Source organism: Mytilus galloprovincialis, chromosome 8, assembly GCF_965363235.1.
Source record: "Mytilus galloprovincialis chromosome 8, xbMytGall1.hap1.1, whole genome shotgun sequence".
In the NCBI taxonomy this organism is placed as follows: domain Eukaryota; kingdom Metazoa; phylum Mollusca; class Bivalvia; order Mytilida; family Mytilidae; genus Mytilus; species Mytilus galloprovincialis.
The window spans coordinates 72,269,356-72,284,323 of NC_134845.1; the positions used below are offsets into that span (position 1 = coordinate 72,269,356).

At 34.1% G+C, this 14,968-nt stretch overlaps 1 protein-coding gene across 2 annotated transcripts in view; it reads right to left on the reverse strand.

Moving 5' to 3' along the window:
• Positions 1 to 14,968, reverse strand: part of LOC143042520 (uncharacterized) — a 44,839-nt gene that overhangs the window by 15,993 nt on the left and 13,878 nt on the right. For both annotated transcript variants that reach the window (XM_076214876.1, XM_076214877.1), the window contains 2 exons: positions 10,553 to 10,649; positions 1,770 to 1,900 (listed from right to left, as the gene is read on the reverse strand). In XM_076214876.1, coding sequence (XP_076070991.1) covers positions 1,770 to 1,900; positions 10,553 to 10,649 — 228 coding nt within the window. The remainder of the gene's footprint in view (positions 1 to 1,769; positions 1,901 to 10,552; positions 10,650 to 14,968) is intronic.

The window sequence follows — 14,968 nt, forward strand, 5'->3', positions numbered from 1 at the left end:
AACTATACGACAGCTCTATCCATTGAATCACTAGTGAAGGTGATACACGACTGAAAAACATTATATTTACATAATGACTCTTCCCTAACCGAGATTAAAATTCATACATATATATATATATAAAAACTCATAAAAAGTGTGCAAAACAACACCAATATTTAAACAAGAGACCCAAGAGCCTTAATCGCTCCTATATTTTTTGCTTTAATCTTTCATCAATGATTTGTTTTTACTTTTTCAATAAATATTTCTAGTAATGAGTGGCTTTAAATGTATCTGTCATATTGTCTTCAAAAACAAAACAAAAACGCATTTACCCCTATATTACATTTTTTCGTTCCCTATTGTTAATTTTATCTCTTTGGATGTTGATGTTTCTTTGGCACCATCTAACGGTGTTTGAATTTCACAACTAGTTCGCTATGCCCGAGTCTGATGTGACGTTTTAGATTTGAACGAAAGTAATTTATGTATTACTGGTCAATTATTAAGGCAGGGATTTCGTTACCACAAATTACTTAAAACCTTTACTAAGTTCTTCCATAAATATAAAGATTTGGTTTTTGAAGTTCGATTGGACTTGTATAAAACTTATTTCAAACAGGATAGCACATCCTCATTTGTACGGAAACGCGGTTTACCGTGCCCGGAAATTTAGAACCAATCCTGGTAGACTTATAGTTCATTTCATAAACTTATTCTATTCTAAAAAAGTTTTCAATTCAACACTGTAATTATATCATTGAATATTGTTTTTATTTGTATTAATATTGAGTTTGATATCAGTAATCTAAAAGCAAACTAGACATCAATGTTATATACATATTAACATTCATGGATCGACAATCTTTCGATACCTGTATATTAGCATTGCACAAGGTCATGTTTTTCTCTGACTGTTTATGACGTCTTTGACTAAATCCATTGGATGTAGGATGTGTACTGATTGATAATTTAGTCTCAGATCTGTATGTAATGTCTTTATGTTGTTGGGACATACAAGTACACGGCCACGTCCACTCTGTGTATTATTTCTATTTGTATCCATCTGATGACTTCAGCCTTTTTCAACTGTATTTTATAGTTCGTTCTTATGTTGTAATGTTACAACACTGTCCCAGGTTATGGGAGGGTTTGGATCCCACTTTCACGTTTAACCCTGCCACATTTTGTATATTTGTGTTTGTCCCAAGTCAGGAGCCTGTAATTGAGTGGTTGTCGTTTGTTGATGTGTTACATATTTGTTTTCTCGTTTGAAATGTTTTACATTTGTCATTTCGGGGCTTTTTATTTCTGAATATGCGGTATGGGCTTTGCTCATTGGTGGAGGTCCGAGGCCGTACGGTGACATATAGTTGTTAACTTCTTTTTTATAATACATTGATGAATGATCTACCTTCAGTCATAGATAGTACCTGTGAGTATGTTACTCCTGATAATTCAAAAATCCCATGTCTTCTTTATGTGGACTATTTAGTTTTACTTTCAAACTGCGAACAGGGATAACAAGACCAACTAACAATTTTATATATACATACTGTATCAATCTCCTTTAACATTCCGAAAAAAAAACCAACATTTTTCTGAACAAAGAGGCTGCATTTTTAAATAGCGGTAAGTTACATATTGATATTTGGAACAGCCTCAAAATTTTACAGAATAAGACGCAATTACTGCGTATATATTGAATGAAAAATAATGAAAAAGGTGGCGTTGCAGCATCATTTTTTCCCCGCAGCAAATCTTCCTGGTACTGAAATAACACATACCTGATCAGCTAGATATGGGTCTTTTGAATATATTCTATGTAGAGCACCATGGGCAATTATACAATACAGGCAACTATTTACAGCTGATGTAGCTACGATTATCATTTCTTTATCCGCTTTAGTGAGGTTACCTATAAAGAAATAAATAAGTGACTAGCGGAAATGGTTTGATCGCAATTTGTTTAAACACGAAATTGAATAATCGTGTGTTATCTTAACCTGATGGACAGCTATTCTGCTTTGCTTTATATTTATTTCGATCAAAGAAGTACGATAAAAATTTGTTCACTCGTACTTTGAGTCCGAGTGATACGTATTTCTAACTTTTTATAAAGGCGCATCTTGATGTTGAACCCTGAACATTTGGGGCAAATATGGAGTATTGACACAACAATCAACATTGATTCAGCTCTGTATTTGGATTGGGATAAGATATTTGTCAAAACATATAGGTTTCTGACATTCAATGAATGTGGTACATTCTAAGAATTCAAAATTTTGAAATTTGACATTTACCTTTCAAGGTCCATTATCCAAAATCAAAATACATGTTTAGATTCAGCACACCAAAGAAAGTTTCATTTTGACCATTTTGACCTCAGTGTGGACCAACTTGAACACGGTGCTCAAGTCCTCAAAATCTAAATACACGGTTAAATCAGCATTTATACAAAAAATCCAAATATTAATTTATTTGTTGAAATAAAACATAGTTTAATGTGGGTCCCCGGTTCGAACCAAGAAAATATCTGTGCACAAAATCAAAAATCTAAATGCAGGTTTAGTTTCAGCATATCAATGATTTCAATTTTTGTTAAAATCAAACCCAGTTTAATTTTGGACTGTTTGGACCCAAATATGGATAAATTTGAAAACCAGGCCAGAAATCCAAAATCTTAAAACACAAGGTTACATTCATTATATCTAAGAACCCGAATAATTCAATTTAGGTTGAAATTAAACAAGGTTTTTTTGGAACTTTTGGACCTTAATATGGATTCATTTGAAAGACAGACAGACAGACAGACCGAATATTTGATTATAGTGTCACATACCAATACAGAACAATATCATACATCATAATATAAGTATAAAAATACAAATAAAAATTTTAATCGAAGTTAAAATATCGGTATCCAGCCACATGACTGACTTATGAGACACTTTTGCTTTAAAACTTATTGCTCTGAGGGATACGATTGCCATTGTTTTCATTGACACATGTATACATGTAGCTGGGTAATATTATTTTCAAAACTAATTCAACTGATGTAAAATGTAATTTACGTAATCTGAATAGTTACAAACCAGATGCTCCGCAGGGCGTAGCTTTATACGACCGCAGAGATTGAACCCTGAACAGTTGGGGCAAGTATGGACACAACATTCAAGCTGGATTCAGCTCTAAATTTGGATTGTGGTTAAATAGTTGACACAGAATGAATGTGTTCTAATGAACTTAAAATTTTTGTTTTCTCTTAGAGCAATTCACTATGCTGTTGAATAATAATCCTCTCAAAAAAATGTTTGAATCTTTTTTATTTATGAAATTTCAAATGAGAAAAATTGAACCCAATTTTTTTAATCACATCCCCCTTTCCCTTATTCCAAAACTAATCTCAATTAAAATTTCTAATGGAGTTTGCAACAATAACTACTCATTTAAATACATCATAAAATATTAAGATGTAAAAAAAACTGCTTGTTATCACTGAATGGTAAAGATTATTTTAATTTATCAGTTGGTAGTAAAAGTGAATATACATTGTATATTGTATATAACAAAGATTTAAGTTGATTCTGGACAAAGAAAGATAACTCCAATTAAAAAAAAATCTTGCTATTGCACAATATTTTGCAATTAGATATTTCTTGCTTACTATTCTGGACAAAGAAAGATAACTCTAATTAAAAAAAAATTGCTAATTCACAATATTGTGCAATTAGATATTTCTTGCCATTGCGCAATACTGTGCAATTGAAAAGACTTGCTATTGCACAATACTTAATAAAATAATTTTAGATCCTGATTTGGACCAACTTGAAAACTGGGCCCATAATAAAAAATCTAAGTACATTTTTGGATTCAGCATATCAAAGAACCCCAGGATTTCAATTTTTGTTATCATCAGACTAAGTTTAATTTTGGACCCTTTGGACTTTAGTGTAGACCAATTTGAAAACAGGACCAAAAATGAAGAATCTACATACACAGTTAGATTTGGTATATCAAAGAACCCCATTTATTCAATTTTTGATGAAATCAAACAAAGTTTAATTTTGGACCCCGATTTGGACCAACTTGAAAACTGGGCCAATAATCAAGAATCTAAGTACATTTTTAGATTCAGCATATCAAAGAACCTAACTGATTCATTTTTTGTCAAAATCAAACTAAGTTTAATTTTGGACCCTTTGGACCTTAATGTAGACCAATTAGAAAACGGGACCAAAAATTAAGAATCTACATACACAGTCATGACAGTTAGATTCGGCATTTCAAAGAACCCCAATTATTCAATTTTGATGAAATCAAACAAAGTTTAATTTTGGACCCTTTGGGCCCCTTATTCTGTTGGGACCAAAACTCCCAAAATCAATACCAACCTTCCTTTTATGGTCATAAACCTTGTGTTAATATTTCATAGATTTCTTTTTACTTATACTAACGTTATGGTGCGAAAACCAAGAAAAATGCTTATTTGGGTCCCTTTTTGGCCCCTAATTCCTAAACTGTTGGGACCTAAACTCCCAAAATCAATACCAACCTTCCTTTTGTAGTCATTAACATTGTGTTTAAATTTCATTGATTTCTATTTACTTAAACTAAAGTTATTGTGCGAAAACCAAGAATAATGCTTATTTGGGCCCTTTTTTGGCCCCTAATTCCTAAACTGTTGAAACCAAAACTCCCAAAATCAATCCCAACCGTTCTTTTGTGGTCATAAACCTTGTGTCAAAATTTCATAGTTTTCTATTAACTTAAACTAAAGTTATAGTGCGAAAACCAAGAAAATGCTTATTTGGGCCCTTTTTGGCCCCCAATTCCTAAAATGTTGGGACCAAAACTCCCAAAATCAATACCAACCTTCCTTTTGTGGTCATAAACCTTGTGTTAAAATTTCATAGATTTCCATTCACTTTTACTAAAGTTAGAGTGCGAAAACTAAAAGTATTCGGACGACGACGACGACGACGACGCAGACGACGACGCCAACGTGATAGCAATATACGACGAAAATTTTTTCAAATTTTGCGGTCGTATAAAAAGCCAATCCCGGTTAAAAGTGTATGAAACATGTACTTAGGCCTATTGTGTTTTATTTTTGTACTATCAATTCCAAGTTTACTTTCCACAGCAGTCACTGTGAGACTCAGAGTGAGAGAAGTATTTCACTTCGTATCTTATCACCTATTTTCCTACGTTAGTTCTAGGAGGAACCCCATTCCTAACTCTTTAAATATTTAATTTCCTTTGGGTCAGTGATGATGACTCCTTTTCGTACACATTCCTCGGTTTAAATTGCGATCGTTTTTAATTTAATTCTACGTTTATCGACAGAACGAGTTAATTTTTCTCAACGTGTTGTACATGTTTTGATTCAGAAATCACGGAAGTGACTTCCGGAAGGGAGACAACTCGAAACGATAATATGGAAGACTCCATTTCGCCTGAAGGGGTGTTGAAAGTAACGGACTACATTTCTTTTAATTTAAATGATGCATATGATTTATAATTATGCAACAACAATGACCCTCAATAGCAGACATACATAGAAAGGATCCCATGAGTTATAAATTAATCAATTGAGTGGGGAATCCAGAGCAACCATTTAACCTAGTACCCCTTGAAGTCAAGAAAACTATACGCATGCGCATAATTACCTAAACAAACCCTGTAGTATGAACGTATATAAACCTAAATGGTTCTCTATGTTTTATGGAAGTACAATATCAAATATCAGTTTATTAACGGCGACATATAAGTAAAACTCCACTTCAGTTCTTACATGACAGAAATAGATTTATCGGAATTCAGAGAACTCTCGCATTTTTATCACAACTGGGGAATTCCCTCTGACGTGTTTTTAAATTTATAAAAAACACTAAATATAAATACTGATTGATTCTAATTTTCCGTGTTGTTAAAAACACGCATATAAGTCAATGGAAATATCAAACATGAAGATTATGAAAAGAACACTATAGGAAAGTTGTTTAAGTTCAATCCCTTTGTTTGTTTTTACCTTTTAAACCAAGACAATCATAAGAATATGAGATGGTCCTTAATGTTTAGAATAAAACGGTTGACGTGAGGGAATTGTCCTGAGCCACTGGTATAAGTCTACAGATTGCTTGAAAGCAATCGTATCCCAAAAACACGGTTAAATTCGACATACCAAATGTTTCCCAATATTTCTAAATTTTGACGGTTCAATATTGACCTGTTGGACCTCAATGTACTTACTTACTTACTTAGTCCTTGTTATGCCTTTTGGCACATAGGGCAAGGACAAGTTGCCGCCACTCCTCTCTGTTTTCTGCTTTTTTCTCAATAGTTCCCCAGGTGTAGCCTCTCTCTTTCATCTCTGTTTCTATTGTTCTACGCCATGTTGTTTTTGGTCGTCCTCTTTTCCTTTTTCCCTCTGGTGTCCATCTTAATGCAACTTTGGTCATGTCTCCTTGTGGTTTTCTTAGGACATGACCAAGCCATCTCCATCTTTTCTGTAGCAGAGTGGTTTCAATATCTTGGCTTTTTGTTTTCTTATGAAGATCTTCATTTGTTATTTTGTTTGGCCAGTATATCTTCATGATTCTACGTAGGCAGGTGTTATGAAAGCTGGATAACCTGTTAATGTCTTTTTCGGTCATTCTCCAGCATTCAGCTCCGTAAAGTAAAACTGATGTTACACAGCTGTTATAGATTTTCAGTTCGGTCTTTTTTCTGATTGATGGTGTTTTCCAGATGTTTCTTAGTCTGTGAAAGGCTGATCTTGCCTTGCCAATTCTAGTTTTGATGTCCTGTTCAGCTCCACCTTCTGATGTTACAACACTACCTAGGTAAGTGAAGGACTGTACCAATTCCAGTTGTTCTCCATTTACTTTGATGTCTGGTGTATTAAGCATGTTTACTGTCATTATTTGTGTTTTCTTAGAGTTGATTTTCAGACCAATCATCCTGGCATTCTGTTCTAATCTCTCCGTTTTTTCTTTCATTTGATTTTCAGTATGGGATACTAATGCTAGATCATCTGCATAGTCTATATCCTCTAGGTTTGAAGTGAGTGTCCACCTTATTCCGTTGTTGGTATTTGACATTGTTGATTTCATCACCCAGTCGACTGCAATGATAAACAAGAGAGATGACATCACACATCCTTGTCTCACTCCAGATTTTACCAAAAAACTAGTGTCTTGGTCAGAGTCTACAGTGCATTTAAAGTTGTCGTAGAAGGCTTTGATGAGTTGTATTATTTTTTCAGGAATTCCATAGCTTTTTAAGATGGTCCATAATCCCTGTCTGTGTAAGCTGTCAAAAGCCTTTTCAAAATCTACAAAGTTGATGATTATTTTTCTTTGCCATTCTGTACATTGTTCCAGGATGTTTCTGAGGACAAATATGTGGTCTATACAGCTTCGTCCTGGTCTAAAACCTGCCTGTTCTTGTCGCAGTGTTCTGTCTATAGCTGTTTTAATTCGTGAAATTAGGATTTTGCAAAATACTTTGCTAGGAATAGAGAGAAGAGTGATACCTCTCCAGTTATTGCAATTGGTAAGATCACCTTTCTTTGGTATCCTTATGATGTCACCGTCGGACCAGTTGTCTGGTATGATGTTGTTCTCCCAAATTTCTTTAAAAACTGGGTAAAGGATATCTGATGTTTGCTTAACATCAGCTTTAAAGAGTTCAGCATTTAATTGGTCAATGCCTGGTGCCTTTCTATTCCTTAAACTTTTTAGTGCTCTCTGGATTTCTAGTTTGGTTGGCGCATAAAGATCTATATCTAATTCTAATGGTGTTTCTGTGATATCGATGCTAACTGTATTTTCTGGTTCTTTTCTATTGAGAACTTCTTGAAAATGTTCTTTCCATCTTTCCTTTTGTTCTTTTTCGGATGATAATGTGGTGTTTTGTTTGTCTTTAATTGGCATGCTCTTATTAGTTTTCTTGTTGCATAGCTGTTTTACAACTTGGTAAACCTGTCCCATTCTCTGGTTGGATGCAGCATCTTCTGCTTCTTTTGCAAGGTCTTCTGTATACTTTCTTTTGTCACTTCGTGTTGCTTTCTTCACTTTCTTATTGCATTCTGAGTATTCCTTCCTCAGCTTATCTTTTATTCTTTCTGAATAAGTCTGACAGAGTTTGTTGTTTATTTCTTTTCTTTCATCAATCAATTTCCATGTTCCTTGTGTAATCCATTCTTTATGTATTTGTCTTTTATAGCCAAGAACTTTTTCACTGGTTTCTTTGTATATTTCTTCTACTTTTAGCCATTTGTCGTTTATCGATGCTGGTTCTGATGTTTCTTCTATTGTGTCTTCTAGGACCTGAAATCTGTTCTTTATCTGCAGGTTAAATTCTTGTTTTACTTTGGTGTCTTGCAATTTATTTATATCAAATTTTCTTTTAATGGTTGTTGGTGAAGACATCTTTTTAAGTTTCAACTTTATGTTGGCTGTTATTAGAAAGTGATCACTTGCAATGTCAGCTCCTCTCTTTACTCTGACATCTTGTAAGGATCTTTTCCATTTTCCATTGATCATAATGTGATCTATTTGATTTTTGTCTCTTCCATTTGGTGAGTTCCAAGTTAGCTTGTGAATGTCTTTGTGTGGGAAGATGGTTCCACCAATTACTAAGTTGTTAATTCCACAAAAGTCAACCAGAAGTTCTCCATTTTCATTCATTTGCCCACATCCATATTTACCCATTACTCTTTCATTTCCTGTATTATCGTTGCCAACCTTTGCATTTAAATCGCCCATTACAATTGTCAAATCATGTGTTGGTACTTTTCTGATCTCAGCTTGCAAGGTGTTATAGAATTCAGTTTTTACTTCCTCTTCCGCTTCATTTGTTGGTGCATAGCACTGAATAAAAGTTACTTTGCCTTTCTTTGCATGGAAACGGGCTCTTATAATTCTTTCATTTACAGGATTGTACTCAATAAGTGATTTTGCTGTTTGTTTGTTCATAATTATAGCAACACCTTGTTGATGCTTGTTGTCTGTCCTTCCAGAATGTATGATTGTTTCTCCTGATCTTGCTATAGACTTTCCACAACCTGTCCATCTACATTCACTAATGCCTAGTAAGTGGAGCTTATAATTTTTCATTTCATTTAAAATTTGTGCTTGTTTTCCTGTTTCATACATTGTACGAACATTCCAACATCCTACCTTCAGTTTTGTTCTCGTGTTCAGAATACCATTCCTGCTGCTAACTTCCTCTTGGCTTTCACTGGCACCATTCATACTTGCATGTGATTGCTGGTATTCCGAGTGTCCGAGACGAGTTAAGTTTCTTGTCCTTGTTTCCGTAACTGTTTGTTTTTTTGCGAGACGAGATAGTTGGTCTTGTGCTCAACCCCCAACCTGGAGGACCAGGAGATTTTCTTTCAAGGTTCTCTTCCTTTAGATCAGTTGTCGTCCCCGACTATGAGTCATGATCTACCCATGTTTCAATTCAGAGTTGTCTCTCCTAGATAGATAGTCATCCCTGACTACGACCTCTATCTGACCGTTTATTTTCCCATAACTGGGGCAAGGTTGATGAGTGCTAGGGCGTATCCACACACCGATGGGCCTACACACTGCATCTCTAGGGTCCTTGCTACTCCGAGATCTCCAACAGATTAGCCTGACTAACTAAGTAATCAGTATCCATGTGTTACCGCGAGGAGGATTCTGCTGGAGTCTTGATAATACAGAGGCTATGTACTGGCAGGAAAGGCTTACACACTCGGCTTTCTTTTCACAATAAATTACTAGCCAGCGGCATAAGACATCCACAAGGGACAGTCCCATACACTAGACGCATGATATTACCCTGTGGTATACACCACCAACACATTGTGCTATCTTTAAAAACGTGACCCAAAATTCAAAATCAGATTCAGCCTATAACAGTCAGAACACAAATAGTTCAAGAATTTGTATTAAACCCCATTGAAATTGGACCAAATTGGTCAAGAAATAAGCAATTTATACTAAGACAAAAGTGTTACAATAGTATTGGGTTTGACCCCTTTTCCCAAACACTTAAGGCCATAACCCCCAAAATTAATCCTAGCCTTCTTTTTTTTTATATGCATACTTACAGTACAATTTCATAGAGATTCATAGACTTAGTATACTTACGTTATTGTCCGGAAAACAGAAAATCCTGGTTTTGGCTTCTTTTTGACACCTAATTCCTAATCGGTTTCAGACATAACGCCTTAATTGCTCGACACAATATAAAGCCACTGATAATTACATTCCAAAAATAGACCAAATATGGAGATTTTTTAGAATTAGACAAACATGTCAGGATTTCTACCGTCATGAAAAGAAATCAAGTAAGTAAATTTTTAATAAAAAGACACAATATCTATCTAAATCATTATATTAGTAAGTGTTTGTTTTGATATTGGTTATATAAATCCTAATTTGAAATAGTACCTAGAAATGGGGGCCATTTTATGGCCTTATTGAACCGGCTTCTCCTTTAGATGTAAGACCGACATGTAATCAATGTAAAATGGATGAGAGATTTCTGTAATGTACTTATTCCTTTTTACCTTTTTCATCCATTACTACATCGTAATACTGTATAAAAGCTTTCAATTCATCTGGTCTGTAAGAAAGTGCTTTGAAGACGTTTGGAACAAAGCCAGCCTAAAAAAGTAAAACAAAGTCCATAAATAGTTAAAACGCAAACAAAATAAACCAAAACAAAGGAAGGATTTCTTTCAATTCTTGATGTCGAGAGGTTGCTGTCTCTTAGGTATTTGCCGAACATCTTCAACATTTCGAGAAAAAAAACCGTACTATTTTTCTGATCAAAAGGGCTACATTTATAAAATCCAACTTAAAAAAATAATTTAATTTACTTTAATTTACGTTTAATGTAACGCGTTTTCTGATTGGCTGAGGTTGTTTTGTTTTTCAGCTCATAGACATAATTTTACCATGTGACTGTGACGTCCATTGTTTTCACAGGTTTAAAATGGAATTTAGAATTAAATTATAAGAAATGACTGTAATATTTTTTCTGTCTTATGAAATAGCATAAACAAGAATGTGTCCCCAGTACACGAATGCCCCACTCGCACTATCATTTTCTATGTTCAGTGGACCGTGAAAAATGGGGTAAACCCTCTAATTTGGCATTAAAATTAAAAAGATCATATCACAGGGAACATGTATACTAAGTTTGAAGTCGATTGGACTTCAACTTCATCAAAAACTACATTGCCCAAAAACTTTAACCTGAAGCGGGACAGACGGACGAACGGACGCAGAGACCAGAAAACATAATGCCCCTCTACTATCGTAGGTGGGGCATAAACATGTAGTGCACGCTTTGACATAACCTGCTAAGGCGTTATTCAATGTGCACCACATTTTTCATGTTATTTCTTCATAGACAAAAAAAAATGTTTCAGTCATTCCTTAAATGGGAGACTCTAGGGATTATTTATCATTATTATACAGTATTTATAGCAGCGCATTATATAATATTAACATTACCCTAAGCGCTTTACAATATAATTCCATATACATATATAAGAATTAACAATAAAATATAAAAGCCCATGTTTAAAACTTTTAAAACAAAAAGATTTGAAAAACTAGCATTGATAAAACAATAAAATTTATATAAAATGGGCATGATAAATTAAGGAGATATTGAATCGGTACCAATAAAAGTAAGTTAAAACTTCAAAATATTTGCTAAAAAAATCTAAAATAACCAGAATAAGTATACTAAGTTAAAAATTCGGGAAAAAAGTAGTTGCTTAAAAATTCAAAAATTACAATGATGTGGAAATACTTTAAGAACTATTAAAAGCATGTCTGAATAAATGAGTCTTCAAATTTTTCTTAAAAACGTTCACACAATGGGTGTTTCGTAGATCACTTGGTAGACCATTCCACAGAACGGCTGCTGCTTTGTCGAATCTTCTGTCCCCATATGTTTTAGTTCTTACACGCGGCGTTGTTAAAATCATGGAATTTTCAGATCTAAGTGCTCGCATTGGTTTGTATATTTTAACGAGTTCTTGTAGGTATAGCGGTGCCTCCTCGTGCAAAGCCTTGAACACATACACAAGAAGTTTATACTGGCATCGGTATGTTACAGGCAGCCACTGGAGAGACTTGAGGATTGGTGTTATGTGGTCGTACTTCCTCTTCCTTGTAATGACCCTAGCTGCTGTGTTTTGGACTCGTTGTAACCTTTGAATAGATGTTGCTGGGAGTCCATACAGTAATGCGTTCCCACAATCTAAACGGGAGGTTACAAGAGAGCATACTAACGTTTTGCATGCTTCTTCTGTAATAAATGGTCGAATTCGTCCAATGTTTCTGATCTGATTGAAACATGATTTTGAAACAGCACTGATGTCAAAGTTTTCTCAGAATAAATGCCTAGGTTTTTTACGCACTCAGCATCACTAACAATGTTTCCACCAAGATTGAGATTCATGTTTGAAAGGTCCTTCACTCGGTTTTTTGGAGCAAATACTATCAGTTCCGTTTTATCCTCGTTTAATTTTAACATGTTCGAGCACATCCACTTGCTGATATCAGCTACGCAAGCCTCAAGTCGCTTTGATATGTTCGTCCAATTATCGAGTGGCTTGAACACGAGATAAACTTGTGTGTCGTCTGCATAACAGTGATAACTCATGTTATGGCGTTTACATATTTCGCCAATTGGTCTTGAGAAAATGCAATAAAGTTTTGGTCCCAGGACCGATCCTTGAGGAACACCAAAAAGAAGACGAATCTCATCAGAAAGAACAGATGATCAGTTTTTCTTTTCCGATTTTTGTGCAGTAAAAGGTTCATTTGAGCCAAACCGCTTGTCTCATATACACTTATCGTGAGTGCATTGATATTGAAACCAAATTTGGTACATAAAACCATTCCATTTTTCGTAAATAGTTATTTAATAAAATTCAAGCATGATGGCCGTAACTTAAATGTGTTTTGGTCGTAACTTCAATTATAGTATTTTGGGTGATGGGCGTAACTTTTAAAAATGACCGTTACTTTTTTTGTTTATCTTTTAAAACAAAAAAGTTATGTATATCTGTAGTAAGGAAAAATGCGTCCACAAATCCGAAAGTTACGGAAATATCCGAAATCTCGACCTCAATGTAATAAAAAATAAGCACATGAAGGTATATTTTTATTACATATTTAATTTTATCAAGTATAAAATAGCCTATAAGCAAATGGCTCATCAAAATTTCAATATGGATATGGAATCAAAATTGTATCCTTTGCCCTTACAGAACGGTTTCTCGAGTAACCATGTTAATAAACTCACTGAACCTCGCTGAGTTGAAGCAAAAAGTTCTATCTTTCAATATTATCTTGGCTACACGCTATTCATACATGTATTTGATTCCATTCTTTAGTTCAGTGTGTATAGTGGATAGATAGCAGCGTAGAGTAGCTATCAACAACCTCCTACGTTCGAAGCCAACACAAGGTTCTGTGCGACCCCGTGGATTCAGAATTACAACCCATGTCAAGAAATCCTCGCTCAAAACTCATGTGGACCCTACGGTATCCATCAGTAGTTACCGATTTGATTTTATTCAAATTAATTTATGACCTGCATTTACATGTAGCTTAGAACACGGTTATGATATAAATATAATCTTTATTGCAAAAGTACCCCCATAAGGGTTGAGCAATCAAACAATTTCACAACACAATATTATAGTAAGCCGTTGCGGAATTTATTCCCTATTTATTAATATTAAAAAAATCATTTATTAATATTAAAAAATGATTTTTTAATATTACAAAATCATTTTTCAATATTAATAAATCGATTTTTTAATATTAAATAATACGCCGATTTTTTAATATTAATAAATGAATATTTAATATTAAAAAATCATTTATTAATATTAAAAATCATTTATTAATATTAAAAAAATCATTTTTTAATATTAAATATTCAGTTTGATTTTTTAATATTAATTAATCATTTGTTAATATTTATAATTAATAATACGCCGATTTTTTAATATTAACAAAATCATTTATTAATATTAAAAAATCAACATCTATGTTACCTTAGCGTTTAATAAAAAGCAAAACAATCATGATTATCTGTCAAACGCTTTAATGGTGATTATTGGACAAGTCGGTCTGGAGATTTCAATGCCCAGAAAATGATCACTAAGCCTAAATTTTGAAAGTAACTGCCCATGAATGAATTATTGCAATTTAAATGTTCCTCAAGACTGACAATAAGTTTTTAATTTCCCATAAAGACAAAGTTTGGATGAGGAATCTAATTTTGAAAGTTTATCTAAAGTAGTTTGTTACATGTAGTATATCTCTTAGTCCGAGATTACTCTGACGTCCAACGGCTGTTTTGCCAGACAAGCTGGGGCCGTGGGACGTCAGAGCTCGTCCCATATCAAAAAGTGGATATTTCCCCCCCAAAATAGATGCGCTGCTTCGTCGCTATTGATGCCGACTGACCGCCTTGGAATTATATAAATCGGGCATCAATCTATTCATTTTTCATTTATCTCTTCATAAATGTTTTCAAAAAAAAAAAAGTTTCACCCACCTGCGAACCTTTATTTTTCCATATTTTAACAGTTTTTACAGTGACCCATCGATTTCGGCATTTTGACTTTCACTTTCAAATGGACGTCAAGTTACGAGAGAGTTCGTGGTCTCGAGACTCAAAATATTCAAATATTTATATTTTTTCACCTCCTTTGTAGGAGATCGATGTTTAACATTTAGTAGCCAACCACAATTTTTCACCTCCTTTACAGGAGATCGGTATGACGCATTTAGTTCCGACCACGTTACAATCGGAAGCTTTCGGACATTTAGATAACTTGCATCGTAAATGAACGAGGTGTTACATTATCGTCATTTGCATAAATCATCACTGTTTTCTCGTAGTCACATGATTATCTTTGAAAAAGAAAGGCAAAATGCCGAAATCG